Below are 15,284 nucleotides of genomic sequence, written 5' to 3' on the forward strand. Positions count from 1 at the left end.
TTCGGATTCACGGGTTGGTTTTTGAAGGGGTCATATCATATTTATTAGAACAGGTCATTAATGATGTTAGCCATTGATATGCTAGAACGATGTTGTTTTCTTGACAATTTAACAGAAAATTATACCCATATCAAGATATTCTACGATATTATCAGAAAGATGACAAAAACTCATAGGAAAAGATAAAAGAGCATAATGCTATGTTACAAAACAAAAGACAAAAAACAAAAAAAAAAATTAGGGACCATTGGTGTTATATTTGGTCACACAGCCTAATAAAAGCTCCACGGCCAATATTATGTCCGCACCCACTAACCCACATTTTGGTTAACCCCATACAATTTCCTTTGTCTCTCACGAGCACTCTTCGTCCCTCATTTACTATTTATCCATCTTTACATCTTATACCATCACAAACGCACATGTTCTATCCATCCCCACGTACATAAATATACATATATCAGGTTCGTACATGCATGCATATATTTTACAGGATTGATTTGAATGTCAAATCGACGAGGAATGTTGTTCTCTATTACCATAATCTCCAGCTTTCTGATTGTATGTTGTAAACTGAACTGGTTTTATTCGACTTGCAAGTAGCAACAAGTTTGATCCTCTTGAATAATTGCAATGCTCTAAAATTTATCATCAATTCACAATAGTCTAGTGGTTAAAAATTTAATTATGTTAGTTTGAGAAGTAAGGTTTGAGCTTGTTTTTTTTCCACTATAACTTCAATGGTTGGGCACTATAAAAGCATTAAACAAGAAGATAACTTCAATGGTTGTAATTAGTTTATGTTTTAGTCTAAAAATTTCCGAATATTATAAAATGAATCGGCATCTAGACCTAGCCGTCTAAGCACACACTAGGCGGCACGCGAACGCCATTAACCAACTAACTTAAACATAGTCCAGAAAAATCACGGGAAAATAACTTGAGTTCACTAATATCATTAGCCGTGATTTATCATATAGTGTATGTGTTCATAAAAGAATATTTCAATAATTACGTTTGGTATACTTTCGCTTACAACAGGTGCGCACATAACAATAATCGTGAGCTCATTTTAAATGGGCCTATAGACGCATAAGGCCCGTATAAACGAGCGGGAACATTTATGTGCGAAAAACTCGAAACAAACATCACACGTACCTCACGTGCCATTCTCCCGCTCCTTCTCCATTTGCGCCCCCAAATCTTAAATTATCCAATCCCTAGCTTCTTTCTGTCTCTCTCTACCCTCAGATTCACAGCATTTGCAATGACGGAAGACTCGGAACCGCGTCAACTCGAGAGTTCAACAGCCGTAAGAGAGCTCATACCTCTAGGTCTCCCCGAGTCAGACGGCAACGACGAGCTTCGTTATTATCGGCAAGCCTTTGAGCTCTGTAGTCTCTTACTCTCTAGTGGCAATCCAGAATCCGTTATAGATCTTTCTTCAAAATGTACATACTTACAAGGTTCTCCTAATCTCGTTCAATTTCTCTGCTCGATCCCTAATTCTCCTATTTCCCTTGCTGGAGATGGCTTCACTGTGACTCTCTCGTGTGAGTTTCTCTCCGCTCCGGCTAGTTTCGCCGTTACTTTGGGTCTTCCGGAAAATGTTCTGTTTGACCAATTAAGGGGTTTTATGGATCCGAGATCTCCGAGGCCAAAGCGAAATATTGTTGGGCATATGAGAGGTACTGAGTTTTTTGAGTTTAATTCAGTTTAGTCATACTTTACATAGAGATTCTATTCTCACTTTTTGGGGTTATCTATGGAAATATTTCAGAAAATGAGGAACAAGAGGAGCTACAGTTAATGCCATTGCTTAAAAGAAGCCGAAAGGATGAAGATGATGTAAGTAAAATCTCTTAATAAAATATGAAGTTTTCTCACGGTTTAGTTTAGTTTCAAACATTTAGGGATTAAGTTATTCTGTTTTTGTTTTCTTTTTTTCTTTAGGTGAATTACTCTGTAATTGATAGCAGGCCTAACGACACCAGAACTGTTGCCAGTGGGTCTATGCTTGGGACTATTATAGCTTTAGAATCCCAAGCTTCGTTGAAGTTAAATGCACATAACCGAGAAATAATGGCTTTTGATCTTAACGCTCAGCCTGGTCTGCAGACTGAATTTTTTGGTGGCGAGATTGTTGGCAATGCTTCAGTGGATGTCAATTTGCCATATCCTCAGGAGGGTGGAGATTGCGAGCAACTTGAAATTGAAGATTTTCAAATTGCTGACGACGAAGTATCATTCCAAGACGGTGATGATAAAAACAGGAAAGATCTCTACCCTACGGAGGAGATACAAACTACCTGTGTACAGATAGTGGAGGACACTGAAGATCGCACTGTGGACATCTGTAGCACCCCTGTCAGAGATCTACCTTTGAAGCCTTCTGCTACAGAAGCTAATCAAGATAAATCTTTGGTACAAGAAACTCAGGATCAATGCAAATCGCCAGGAAACAGCAAAACGCACAGCTCTTCCCCTGAGAAAAAAAACACTAGAAAAAGTAAAGCTATCCAGAAGTTGAAGCAGAATGTTAACTCTCTTCAACATAAAGATCAAAAGGTAGACATGTCTTTTTCCTCTAGCGTGAGCCCCTTTATGTAAAGCTTTCTACTACGTTAACACTTTTGCACTGACTTTTAGCACTAATGCACACTATATTAAAAGTTCTCATATTTTTGGTTTAGGATCAGTCAAGACATGACACAATTCCAGTTTTTGATTCTTACACTATTGTAGAGGAAGAAGGTTCAGGTATTTCTTTCCATACTCTTTCATCTACATTCCCGGTTTGTTGAAACAACTTAAATGGCTATCGACTAATCATTGGTGAATTCCAAATGTAGGTGGCTACGGTATTGTTTATAAGGCGAAGAGGAAAATTGATGGAACAGAATTTGCCATTAAATGTACGGGAAAGAAAATGATATCTAGCTAGATTTTTATTCACTGCATCAGTGTTTTTTGTTGGAAGACTTGCCTCATGTGTTTTCCTTGCAGGCCCTCATGCTGGCGCTCAGAAGCACTATGTAAATAATGAAATCAGAATGCTGGAGCGTTTTGGGTAAGTAACGAAGTATGATTAGGCATGAACCTTCCACATTTTTCAACATAATGATCTGAAATTGCTGAAATGTTGTTTCATTTAGGGGGAAAAACTGTATAATAAAGCATGAAGGCTGTCTCAAGAATGGAGATTCTGATTGCATCATCCTTGAGCACCTTGAACATGACAGACCTGATTTATTGAAGAGAGAAATAGACGTGTATCAGCTACAGTGGTACGGCTACTGCATGTTCAAAGCTCTATCGAGTCTGCATAAGCAGGTAACGCAGATTTTGGACTGAATTATTTTTAGCATTCATATATCAATCACGCAACTAACCAGTTCTATTGTTTTTTTCCTGCAATCTTGAAGGGTGTTGTTCATAGGGATGTTAAGCCAGGAAACTTCCTCTTCTCTAGGAAGACCAACAAAGGCTATCTCATTGATTTTAACCTTGCCATGGTTAGCATTCTTTTAGCACCCCTTCTCTTATCAAAATTTTACTAGCAACGGCTTTTGGTTAGTGTTTCTTACAATAGAATTTGAGGTAACGAAAAAACCTGCTTATTCATTCCAAGGTCAGTGTCTAACAGAGGCACTGAAAAACTTGAGGGAGCACAAACGTTTATGTTGATATTTACTGTTACGTTCCCTTCCCCACCCACCGATATTAATCTCTTTTCTTTTTCCTGTATGGCTTAATTAGGATTTGCACCAGAAGTACAGGAAATCAGGTAAACTTCTCCCCTCATGCATATCTGTTGTACTTGGCTATAAATATGGAAACTAAAGCTATCTCTCTTTATGTTTTCTAGATAAATCAAAAGAAGCTTCAGGTCTTCCAACCGCCAGCAAGAAACATCATACAATGGTTAAATCACTTTATGCGACAAACCGAGGGACCAACAAATCTTCTCAGAAAACTTTAGCGCCCAATAGTCTCAAGAAAGCGGCGGGAAATATAAGAGCTCGGAATAACATAGGCAGATGGGAGATACTCAATAGCCAAGGGGTAGAAGGGTCTGGCTTAACTTCAGCTAAAGATGTGACCAGCACAAGGAACAACCCTTCAGGTGAAAAGAGGAGAGAGCCTTTGCCATGTCATGGAAGAAAAGCGCTTTTAGATTTTCTGCAGGAGACGATGTCTGTTCCAATTCCAAACCATGAAGTATCATCCAAAGCTCCTACGTCTATGAGAAAACGGGTAGCTGCTCTTCCTGGGAAAGCTGAGAAGGAACTTCTTTATCTGACCCCAATGCCACTGCGCTCTAACGGTCGGCATGAAGCAGGTGAGTTCTGGTGTAATCATTGACTCTTGTTTTTGTTTCAGAGTTTAATTTAAACCGTATGTATATTTATATTTTCTGTCCTTACTAGGGGCCGTAATTCAGAAGAAAGACGGTCCTTGCTCAGGAACCAAAGGCTTCCGAGCTCCAGAGGTACATCAACTGTAACTATCGCTCACTTCCCTTAATACTAGTTAAATCCATATGAAAATCTTGTTCCTTGTGACTAAGGTTGTAGGCCTGAGCCACTCATTAACACATCTAGGATGAGAAAGCTAATTCTCTGGGGCTGTCGTTGGCTGAATTGGTTTGTGCAGGTTTGCTTTAGATCTTTGCACCAAGGATGTAAGATAGACGTGTGGTCTGCGGGAGTTACTTTCTTATACCTCATAATGGGAAGGACACCTTTCACAGGTGACCCTGAACAGTTAAGATCTGACTTGACTGAATACACCATCACTCGATTCCACTCTTTTTTCTTTTTTGCCGTCTTACAACAACCTTGTGATTCCCAGGAATGTAAAGGACATTGCACAACTACGAGGCAGTGAAGAATTATGGGAAGTAGCCAAGCTGCACAACCGTGAATCCTCTTTCCCTGAGGTAACATTTCATCTTGCCACCCTTCTAAACTCTCCATTCATTGATTGCTGCATTAATGTGACAAAGTTTACATGCTCTGTTCTACTTTACCGCCAGCATTTGGATTCACATATCACAAAAAAGGGTTTTCATTGTTAGCGTTCTGTGTTGCTTCTACTGCACCCCCAGAGCATGATATATCTTAAAAATGTAAATTACAAACTAGATAGATGATTGTGAGAGATGAATTTATGTAGAGTTTTGTGTTGTTGTTTCAGGAATTGTACGAGTCAAGGTACTTGAAAGGGATGGATTTGAGAAAATGGTGCGAACTCAACACAAAACGCAAAGAGTTTCTAGAAGCAATTCCACAGTCGCTCCTTGACCTCGTTGATAGATGTTTGACAGTTAACCCGAGGCGACGAATCAGCGCAGAGGATGCTCTCAAGCACGAATTCTTCCAACCAGTACATGAAAGCCTTAGAAACCAAAGGCTCCTAAAACAGCAGCAAATGCAATTGCATCCTTCAGTGGTTGCTGACGCAGTAGCCAGTAGGCCAAACTCTAAATTAACATTACAAATTGTAGAAGTAAATAACAAAAACATTATATGAAAATCTTCACTCCACAGTTAACTCCACAGACTACACTACACAACTCGAGAAAACTGAAAGAGTATTTTAGCAAAGTAGATAGTTTTGTATGTTAGTGTCTTCAATGTATTATTATTTGAACTAGGACTCAGATCCGCGACAGGAAGTATTTTAGAAAAAAATAATTCAAATTTAAAATTTAAAATTATACATTATGATATTATTTGAATGTAATAGAATAGTTTGAGTACATAAACTGTTACTAAAAACACAATTATCAATAAAAACTTATAACAAAAAATATTATGTAGAATAGATGCAACTTTGCAAAACATATTGTTTAAAGTATTATAAATATAAGATTTTTTTTGTGAAAAATTATGGTAAAGAGGTACAATTAAAAAAAAATCATTATGACAAAGTGATCCTTAATGAGAATATTGAAATAATGGTTATAATGAGTAATGTAATTTTTTATTAAATAACTATAATCATTCTAAAATTTTAGTTAGATGATAGAATAACATTGAATATTAGATTTTAATATTGAAATTATTTAGATTTAATATAAAATAAAAAAAATTGTTTCAACGAACAATGATTTGTTACTTATCGATGAAGAGACAAATATATAGAGAGTTCAAAAGATATTACTATTTAAATAGACACACCTATTAGAACAAAAGTTGTGATGAAAAAATATGAATAAAATAAAGTGAAAAGACACAACTCTACAATGAACAAATACAACTGTTTGAGTTTTTAAAAAGAACAAATAAAACCAATTTTTTACAAAAAAGTACGAAGAAAAGTCGCAACTATTGTTCTCATTTATTCAGATTGTTATTATTATTTTTAAATAATTAAATACTTTTTAAAGGAAAGTTAAGATAAATAGACACAACTGCAAATTCAATATTAAGTTGTATAAAATTTCTCTATTACTATAATCATTTCTAAAATTTTAGTTAGATTATAGAATATATTCAATTATCTAGACTCAACATAAAATGGAAAATTTGTTTCAACAAACTTGTTAGTTAGTGATGAAGAGACAAATATAAAGAGAGTTCAAAAAGCATGACTATTTAAATAGACACACCTATTAGAACGAAAAGCTGTAATGAAAAAAATATAAATAAACTATATTGAAAATACACAACTCTACAATAAAACAAGCAATTGAATTTCAAAAAAAAAAACAAAAAAACAATTTTTTTTATTAAAAGGTACTACAAAATATTGCAACTGTGTTCTCTGCACTTGATTATTTATACCTACAAACTCATATAAACTGCTTTTAAATAGAAGACATCTTTATTACCATATTCAAAAGTCAAATCCAAAAGCTCATTATATAATCCATCTAACTCTTGGAAAAAGACTCTAGGTATAAAATTAACTAAAAGTTGTAAATTAGATTCATTTTTCTAAAAATATTTTGTTAAATCAAGAATTAGAGAAATCTCTTTACTTTTAAAAGAATGCTAGAGAATAATTTAGAGAGCTGTAAAAACCAAATTAAAATTTTATATTATTTGGTGTCATGGAAAAAAAATGAAAACAGTTCAAACAGACAAATATATATACAGATTTCAAAAAATATGAATATTCGAATAAACACAACTCTACAATAAACGGTTGCAACTTTACAAAAAAAACTGTTACAATGAACAATCGCAACTTTGTGTAAAACACACAATTTAAAATTTCTACAGATTTTTTTGGAAAATTGTCCAAAAATACGATTGAAAAAACATAACTTTTGGTGGCATTTATTCGGATTGCTATCATATATAGGTACTGTTATTAAATTTTTATATATAAAATTAACTAAAAATTGTAAATTAGATTCATCATTCCAAAAATATTTTATTAAATCAAGAATTGGAGGAATTTCTTACTTTTAAAAGAATGAATGCTAAAGAATAATTTAGAGAGCTGTAAAAACCGTTGAGATTGAAATTTTATATTATTTTGTGTTATGGCAAAAAAAAAACAGTTCAAACAGACAAATATATAGATATCAAAAGATACGAATATTCGAATAGACACAACTCTACAATGAACAGTTGCAACTTTACAAAAAAACCATTACAATGAACAATCGCAACTTTTTGTTAAACACATAATTTAAATTTTCTATAAATTTTTTTGGAAAATTATCCAATAGGTATGATTGAAAAGACACAACCTTTGGTGGCATTTATTCGAGATAGATTCATCGTTCTAAAAATCTTTTGTTAAAACAAGAATTAGATGAATTTCTTGATTTTTAAAAGAATGATTCCTAGAAAATAATTTAGAAAAATGTATAAACTGTTGATATTGAAATTTTAATTGATTAAAAAAAATGAAAACAGTTCAAACAGACAATTATATATAGATTTCAAAATATATGAATGTTCCAATCAACACAACTTTATAATGAACAGTTGTAACTTTTCATAAATAACTGTTTTAATAATCCATCACGACTTTTCAGAAAATATTCAAAAGATACGATTGAATAAACACAACTGTTGGTCGCATTTTTTCAGTTTGTTATTATTATATAGATTAAAATCCTCACAATCAAATATACTTGTTTCTCATAATTTTATATGCATGTATACAGTATAGGGCAACAAGACCAGTGTATTGCTCATCTTTATCTCTCTCACTAAAAGGGACTTGTACATGGCCAGTGGTGTTTACAAGGGGTACTCATACAATTTCTCTTCTAAAAAGAAAAGAAAAACTAAAAAATTGGCCCACAAAAACTTAAAACCGTTGCTCTGGGAAGTATCGGAAGGAACAGTGAAGACACGGTACGTGTCAATTTTTAGTTGGGTTTCGATAAAATATAAAACACAGTTTTTTTCTTCTCATTTTCTTCTTTTCTCTCTCTCTCTTTCCTCTCTCGACGAAACGGTGAACCGCCTTCCTCGTCTTCTCCGTCGCTGATCGATCTTATACTCTGTTGTTTCTGTAATCAGCGGTGGTGATTGATGGCTTCTAACGATCCAAAAAACGGCGAAGGTTTCTTCGCCTCTATTGGTTTATCCATCACCAATTTCGGATCGGTCATGTCCAAATCAGTTTTAACGGGTAATGAATTCAAAATCCTCATATACAATTTCTCGTTTTCGGATCCTCCATTCTTCAGTTGGGGTGGATTCACATGCTTCTTATGCTGGAAACTATGGTGGGATGGTATATTATTTCATCTGGTTGGGATTTGAAGGTTTGTGTTCAATTGTTGAGCTAGAATTGGGGAATTTTCGTCTGCTCATGTGGTAAATACTTTGTCCCTCACATTCACATAACGACGACTCAGTCAGGAGCATATTCTCCACTGATCAGCTCTCCTTTTGATGATGATGCGCAGGAATTGTGTGTGATGTGATTGATTCAACAAAAGCAGGCAAGTTACAACAAAGGAAGGGGATAATAGAGCTCGTGAGTTTGGTGCTTAGTTCAGGGAGACTAGTGCCAAAGATGGGTTCAACATTCAGGTACACACTAGATTCTAATAACAGTTGGTGTGGAGAAACTATGTTTTCTGTGTTCATCATTTCCGTTGCTTTGATGTTAAATGGGAACTAAGAGAGAAATACGCATTGGCAGCTTGCTGTGCTGGTAATATGATGTTAGTACATGTGCCCGTCTCATCCCTGATAATCTTATTCCTTGTTCTGCCTGTTTTAAGTATGTTAGCTTGTAATATTTCAGAGGCTTGCTAGTTTTAAGTATCTTCATCTGTGTGTTGATAACTGGAATTTCATCACTGCATAAGTATCTCCATCACATAATTTTAAGTGGTTCTTCCTATGTGTATTAGTTTTAACTTTTAAGTGATTTTGGTGACTTGACATATATCTTTCTAGAATTCATATGAATGGGAAAATCCCCAAAGAGTCAGAATCACCACGTTATCAAGCTTTACTTCGTATGACAAGTGCTCCATGATAATCTGAGCTGCTTGCTTTGGTGGTATTTGATAAGAAGAGGTAACTCCTACTTGTTCCTTGTACTAATTCTATGATTTGCTCTTCTCCATTGGCTAACTATATCACCTGATGATTTTGCTCTCTCTCTCTCTCTCTCTCTCTCTCTCTCTCTCTCTCTCACTCAGAGGTTCCGAGCAAGCCAACAGTAGAACGGATGGGCATAGAGAACAGAGTATTCTGGTTTTACGGAAAGATTGTGGATTAAAGTGGAGACGATGATAAGAGATAAGATTGTGAATAAGACTCCGACATCGACCTGGTGAAGAAGGGAGAATACGCCGAAGACGGTGACTGGAGCTGAGAAAGAGGAGAGAGAGAGACGTGAAAGGAAGAGGTAAGAGAGGGGGACGAGGAGATCATTTGAAATAGTTGAAGCAGTGGCTAGCTGCTTCTCTGGTTCTTCTGTGTTTCTTCATGCTCCATCTTAATCCGCCAAGAAGAAGAAGAAGAAGAAGAAGAAAAACGTGGGAAAAGACTGTTGCTTGAATGAGAAGAAATAGTGAATGTAAGAAAGATGTATATAAAGCTTTAATGATTGAGAAACCTATGAAAGTTTCTCTATTGGAGGATGAATTTTGTTTAAGTACTTAATAAGTTGCTTTGATTAGTTTAATAATTATTATATGATTAGTTTATTTTTGAGTAACCCAAATGTGTTGCTCCACTGGCCATGGTCGTTTCTCCTCTTATCTCGCTCTCTCTCATTCTCTCACTCACTAATCACTATGTATTGCTGATTTACTTCTCTTAAAATAAAAACCTTCGACTCTTCCCTCTTTGGTCTCCCATGGCTGCTTCTTCTTCTTCTGGCAGCCGGAGATACGACGTTTTCCCAATCTTCAGTGGGGAAGATGTTCGCAAGACGTTAAAAACCCATCTATGATTCCCATAAGTTTTGTATGTTAGTGTTTTGAAGTTGTTCTAATTTATGATGCTCTCGTATGTTAAAGTTATGTTGTTTGGGACCAGGAAATGTTCGGCTTAAAGCCATAATCGTGAACAAAATAAATAGTTCACTTGTTGATGTAATGCCTAATATCACGAGGCACGTCCGAGGTGTGTCTGTTCATTGAACTTACTTATATAGATTTGTCTCTTATTCGACAACTAAACAAAAAAAAATCATGTTTAGTTGACACAAACGACAAACCTTTTGTTTTAAGCCGAACCTAAAATTCTTTAATTCAGTAATCTAATATTCAATATCCAACGTTATACAATAACCTAAAATTTTTCATATATATAATTTTTTTTTTTTTATGGTTGTGTTTTTTTTTCTTTTTTTAAAAACAGAGTTATACATGTTTAATAATATCTATGTAGTTTTAGCTCATATATATTTATTATTATTTCAAAGATAATTTGACTTTTATTTGTAACCTAAACTTTCAAATTATTTTACTAATTTCAAAGCATTCTATAATATATAATTATAAATTGAAATTTAATTTTGAAATTTTAATATTTTTAGATTATTTTATTAATTAAAAAAACGATTATAATTTATTTTCATTTGCTAATTATATATATGAGCAGGAAGACGGACATTAGGGATTTTGGGAGACTCTGGGTGAAATAGTGTTCGGATCGACGTGGATCGCGATATTGACTACTTGAAGGCTTGTGGCTGGTAGATTCCACCAGATATCTACATGTCTTTCCGTATTTTTACCTTCTTCTTGAAGGCCATGCTGATATCTGTTGGAATCTGCCAGCCATAAGCAAGCAAATGTAGATTTCAGTACTTCTAAAAAGGCCATTGTTTTTGATAGCTTATTAGCAAGTGGATTGAAGATCAATTTTGAATGATTGTTTAATTTGTTTCATCCAAAAAAATGTATTTTTATCTATTTCAAATGAAATTGTGACGAAGAGATTTCAGGATATGAAAATTCATAAAGTGAGTTTTGTAAGATGTTTTTATATTTATATTTTAAAAAAAATTTAGTTATGTTTTGACCCTAATAAAAATAATTTCTAGATCCGCCACTGGCTAATACTCGCTCAAAACTCTCACAGATCACCCATGTTCAATCTTCCTAGCATGGTTTTGGAAGGTAACACTGATGTTACACGTGAAGATTTCATGCAGAAGGCCCTTAAGAACATAGATGCGCGTCTGACTGAATTTGCTGGGAGGTTTTGAAGAAGAATCACGGATAGATTCACTACTTCTTCATCGTTTCATGCTTTTCCTTTAGCATTTCTATGATAGAACTATTTGAATACATATATTAGAAACCAGTCTATCAGTGTTATTTTTGCTTTTGGATGTTAATAATTTTGAATGACATGCTATAATCGAATCCTATCCTTAATATTCTAAAATGATTTAGGTTAAGTCATTAATTTTTGCCCAAAAAATGTTTACAAATTATCCTATTAAGATTTTACTAGTAAGATACTTTGCCTACCGTCACTAGCTAATTAATGACCCTAATCCTAATAACATAGATCGTATATAATCATTATTCAATATTACTCTCCACATAACTTTACACTAAAGGTTTTTTTAATCATGCATCCTAATTGGCGCGTTTGCTATTTGAATTATATTACAAAATTTGATGTTAACGGTCAGTTACCTATAAATCTTCCCTTCATTACGAAGTCACTTTTTCTACATATAAATTCAAAGATAAATATATTCCATATTCAATTCTCCATAGATACATTCATTTTCTATGAATCAAGTTTTCTAACCCAAAATTATTAAATCATATCAATTTTCCTAAAATCTATCAAAATTCCAAATTTCTTAAATCCTATAAAATCCTCCAAAATCATTTTTTCAATACATCCCCCTTAGGTTCACCCCTAGAGGTGAACCTCTCCATTCACCTCCTCCTTTTCAACCAATCAAAATCTTCTATACATTATCCCATTTTAAAAATAAATTAAAAAGCAAAACCAATTAAGGAAACAAATTCTATATATTTTTAATTAAGGAAAGTTAAATGTTGGCTTGGTTTAGATTTTACAATTATAACAAAATTTTGTGTCAGTTTGGGTTTACAAATAAATTATTTAAGATTTAGATTTTACAATCAAAACGAAATTATATGTCGGTTTGGGTTTACAAATAATTTTTTAGGGTTTAGATTTTATAATTAAAACGAAATTATATGTCGGTTTGAGTTTACAAATGAGGTGGTTAGGGTTTAGATTTTACAATTAGAACGAAATTATATGTCGGTTTGGGTTTACGAATAAAATGGTTAGGGTTTAGATTTTACAATTAGAACGAAATTATATGTCGGTTTGGGTTTACGAATAAAATGGTTAGGGTTTAGATTTTACAATTAGAACGAAATTATATGTCGGTTTGGGTTTATAAAGGAGTGACTTAAGTTTTTAATATAATAATAATGTATACAGATTTTATTTCCTTATTTTACAAGGAGTTGAATGGAGAGATTCACCCCTAGGAGTGAACCTAAGTATTGTTCGACTCTTAATGTTTTATAAATATTATCTCGGCATATAAGATGTTCTAATATCGTATCATTTTTTATATTTAAAAGTTAAAATTAAATTTCATTATCTCATCTTGTGTTTTGTTAATTAGGAATAGTTTAGATAATTATTTTTATCGTTTGAATAACCCGTTCCCGTTTAGATAATCAAACCGCGAGCACTATAATTATTTTTATACGTTTTGTTTTGGTTTTTACTTTTTTTTTCTTCATTTGCTCAACGACGAAAGCAAATATCGATTTATCAAAATCGACATCTACTTCTTCTTCCGCTTACTTCTTCTAGGTGACACAATAATCGAAATTTTTGGTGACACATTCGTCGCGCCACAGCTTCGTCTCCAACCAGAGTTCGATAGTGAGTCAAGAAGCAACGACCTATGATTTGAATTTCAGATACTCAAAGAGCACGACCTGTGAAGAGAGCTAAATGAAGTCAAGAAGCAGGTACATTGTGTTTTATTTGTTTCTGTATTTTTTTTTGTATCAACAGTCGAACAAGAATTGTGTTTCGACTTTGTTGTTGAGATTGATTACTTGATTGTGCAGGGGGTGAATAAACCCAACTTCCGCAGATCGATCCGTTATTTATTAAAGAAGTTTCATACTGATATCTTAGCTTTGTTTGAGACTCATGCCAGTGGGGACAGAGCTGATCGGATTTGTCAGGGGTTGGGGTTCGATAACTCATTCAGAGTTGATGCGGATGGACAACGGGGTGGCTTATGGTTGTTGTGGAGATCCGGGATTGGTACTGTGGTGGTGGTAGAGGCCACATAGCAATACATTGCGGTAAAGGTGGAGAAAGGGCTGGATACAATTCATCTGATTGTAGTCTATACTGCTTCGACAGTTTATTGTCGTAGTGGACTATGGGAGAAGTTACATACAGTGATTCAAGGGATTGAAAGACCTTTTATTGTAGGAGGGGCCTTCAACACGATTGTCCGGTTAGATGAGCGTACCGGAGGGAACGAGAGATTATCGACGGATTCTTTGGCATTCGGAGAGTGGATAAATGCAGAATCACTGATTGATATGGGCTATCGAGGTAATAAGTTCACTTGGAGAAAGGGGAGAGTAGAACAAAACTTTATTGCTAAGCGTCTTGTCTTATTGATCGTGTTCTTTGTTGTTCGTGTTCTTTGTTGTTCTTTATTGCTAAGCGTCTTGTCTTAGAACCACTGATTAAATATAGGACATTAAAACCATGAACTAGTAAATGTATGTCATTTAAACTATGACCTTCCAAATTTATGTCATATAAACCATTTCTTTTTCTTATTATCTCAGTTTCAGTTGTGCTTTTTGTTTGCCTTGATTGTTACTAACTATTAATTGTTATTAGGCCTAATAAATCAGCCATGATTGAAAAGGTAACCCACGATGTTTTGAAAAAGAGTATGACACCATCTGATGATTTTGACGAATTCGTGGGGATTGAAGCTCATTTAGAGGAATTGTATTCAATGTTGTGTTTGGAATCTGAGGAAGCTAGAGTGGTCGGGGTTTTAGGAACTTCAGGGATTGGTAAGACTACAATTGCAAGAGCTCTATATAGTCAACGCTCTAGCCAATTCCATCTTCGGGCTTTTGAAGCTTGTAGGAGAACCATCAGAGATGACTATAGCCAGAAGTTGTATTGGGAAGAACAACTTCTGTCAAAAATATTAGGTGAAAAGGATCTAAAGATAGAGAAGGTAGGTGTGGTGAAAGAAGGGTTAAAGGAGAAGAAAGTTCTTATAGTTCTTGATGATGTTGATGATCTAGAGCTACTAAAAACCTTGGTTGGAAAAACTGGTTGGTTCGGATCCGGGAGCAGAGTTATCGTTATCACTCAAGATAGGCGAATTCTTGAGGCTCATAAGATTGAACTTATACATGAGGTGGAGTTCCCATCTGTTAGGGGCGGATCTCACTCTTACAATAGGCCCGGCCCACAAAAGGCCCAAAAGAATCGATAGGCCGTGGAGGGTTATTTTGGTCTTTTCGGAAGACGAATCGACACAGTAATCTATAAATAGTGATTGTACGGCGTACGGAGGAAAAGGATGGAAAAAGAAGAGAGAATTCGTACAAGAGAATAGATTCTCGAAGGAAAGTTGATTGATAAAATTGCATCATAAAATGACAAATAATATAAAACAAAATTTCTCTAGAATGAAAAAAAAAACGGAAGGAAGTATCTTGTACAGTAAGTCTTCTACGCAAGTCTTCGCGGAACGAAGACAACGTTTCTGTATCATTATGGTCTTATCTCGTCACGGGATTTGTTTTTTGCACCACTAAAACAATATCTTGT

General features: G+C 34.5%; 1 protein-coding gene and 1 long non-coding RNA gene across 3 annotated transcripts; both read left to right on the plus strand.

The window, feature by feature from the left end:
* On the plus strand, positions 1,174–5,556 carry LOC104731887 (probable serine/threonine-protein kinase cdc7). 2 transcript variants are annotated; one of them, XM_010451394.2, is made up of 14 exons: positions 1,174–1,688; positions 1,781–1,848; positions 1,954–2,568; positions 2,694–2,760; positions 2,853–2,915; positions 3,007–3,070; positions 3,156–3,333; positions 3,426–3,515; positions 3,760–3,787; positions 3,869–4,342; positions 4,431–4,492; positions 4,657–4,766; positions 4,855–4,942; positions 5,200–5,556. In XM_010451394.2, exons 1-14 carry the CDS (start codon positions 1,268–1,270, stop codon positions 5,533–5,535), a joined length of 2,664 nt encoding a protein of 887 aa, XP_010449696.1. In that variant the 5' UTR covers positions 1,174–1,267; the 3' UTR covers positions 5,536–5,556. The 2 variants fall into 2 exon arrangements, with proteins under 2 accessions (XP_010449696.1, XP_010449697.1); XM_010451395.2 differs by having other exon boundaries at positions 2,700–2,760.
* Positions 8,393–10,113, plus strand: LOC104731888. Its single transcript, XR_758678.2, has 4 exons — positions 8,393–8,792; positions 8,885–9,011; positions 9,384–9,506; positions 9,632–10,113. It is a non-coding gene; the product is annotated as an uncharacterized LOC104731888 (long non-coding RNA).

Source organism: Camelina sativa, chromosome 12 (assembly GCF_000633955.1).
Source record: "Camelina sativa cultivar DH55 chromosome 12, Cs, whole genome shotgun sequence".
NCBI classification, from domain to species: domain Eukaryota; kingdom Viridiplantae; phylum Streptophyta; class Magnoliopsida; order Brassicales; family Brassicaceae; genus Camelina; species Camelina sativa.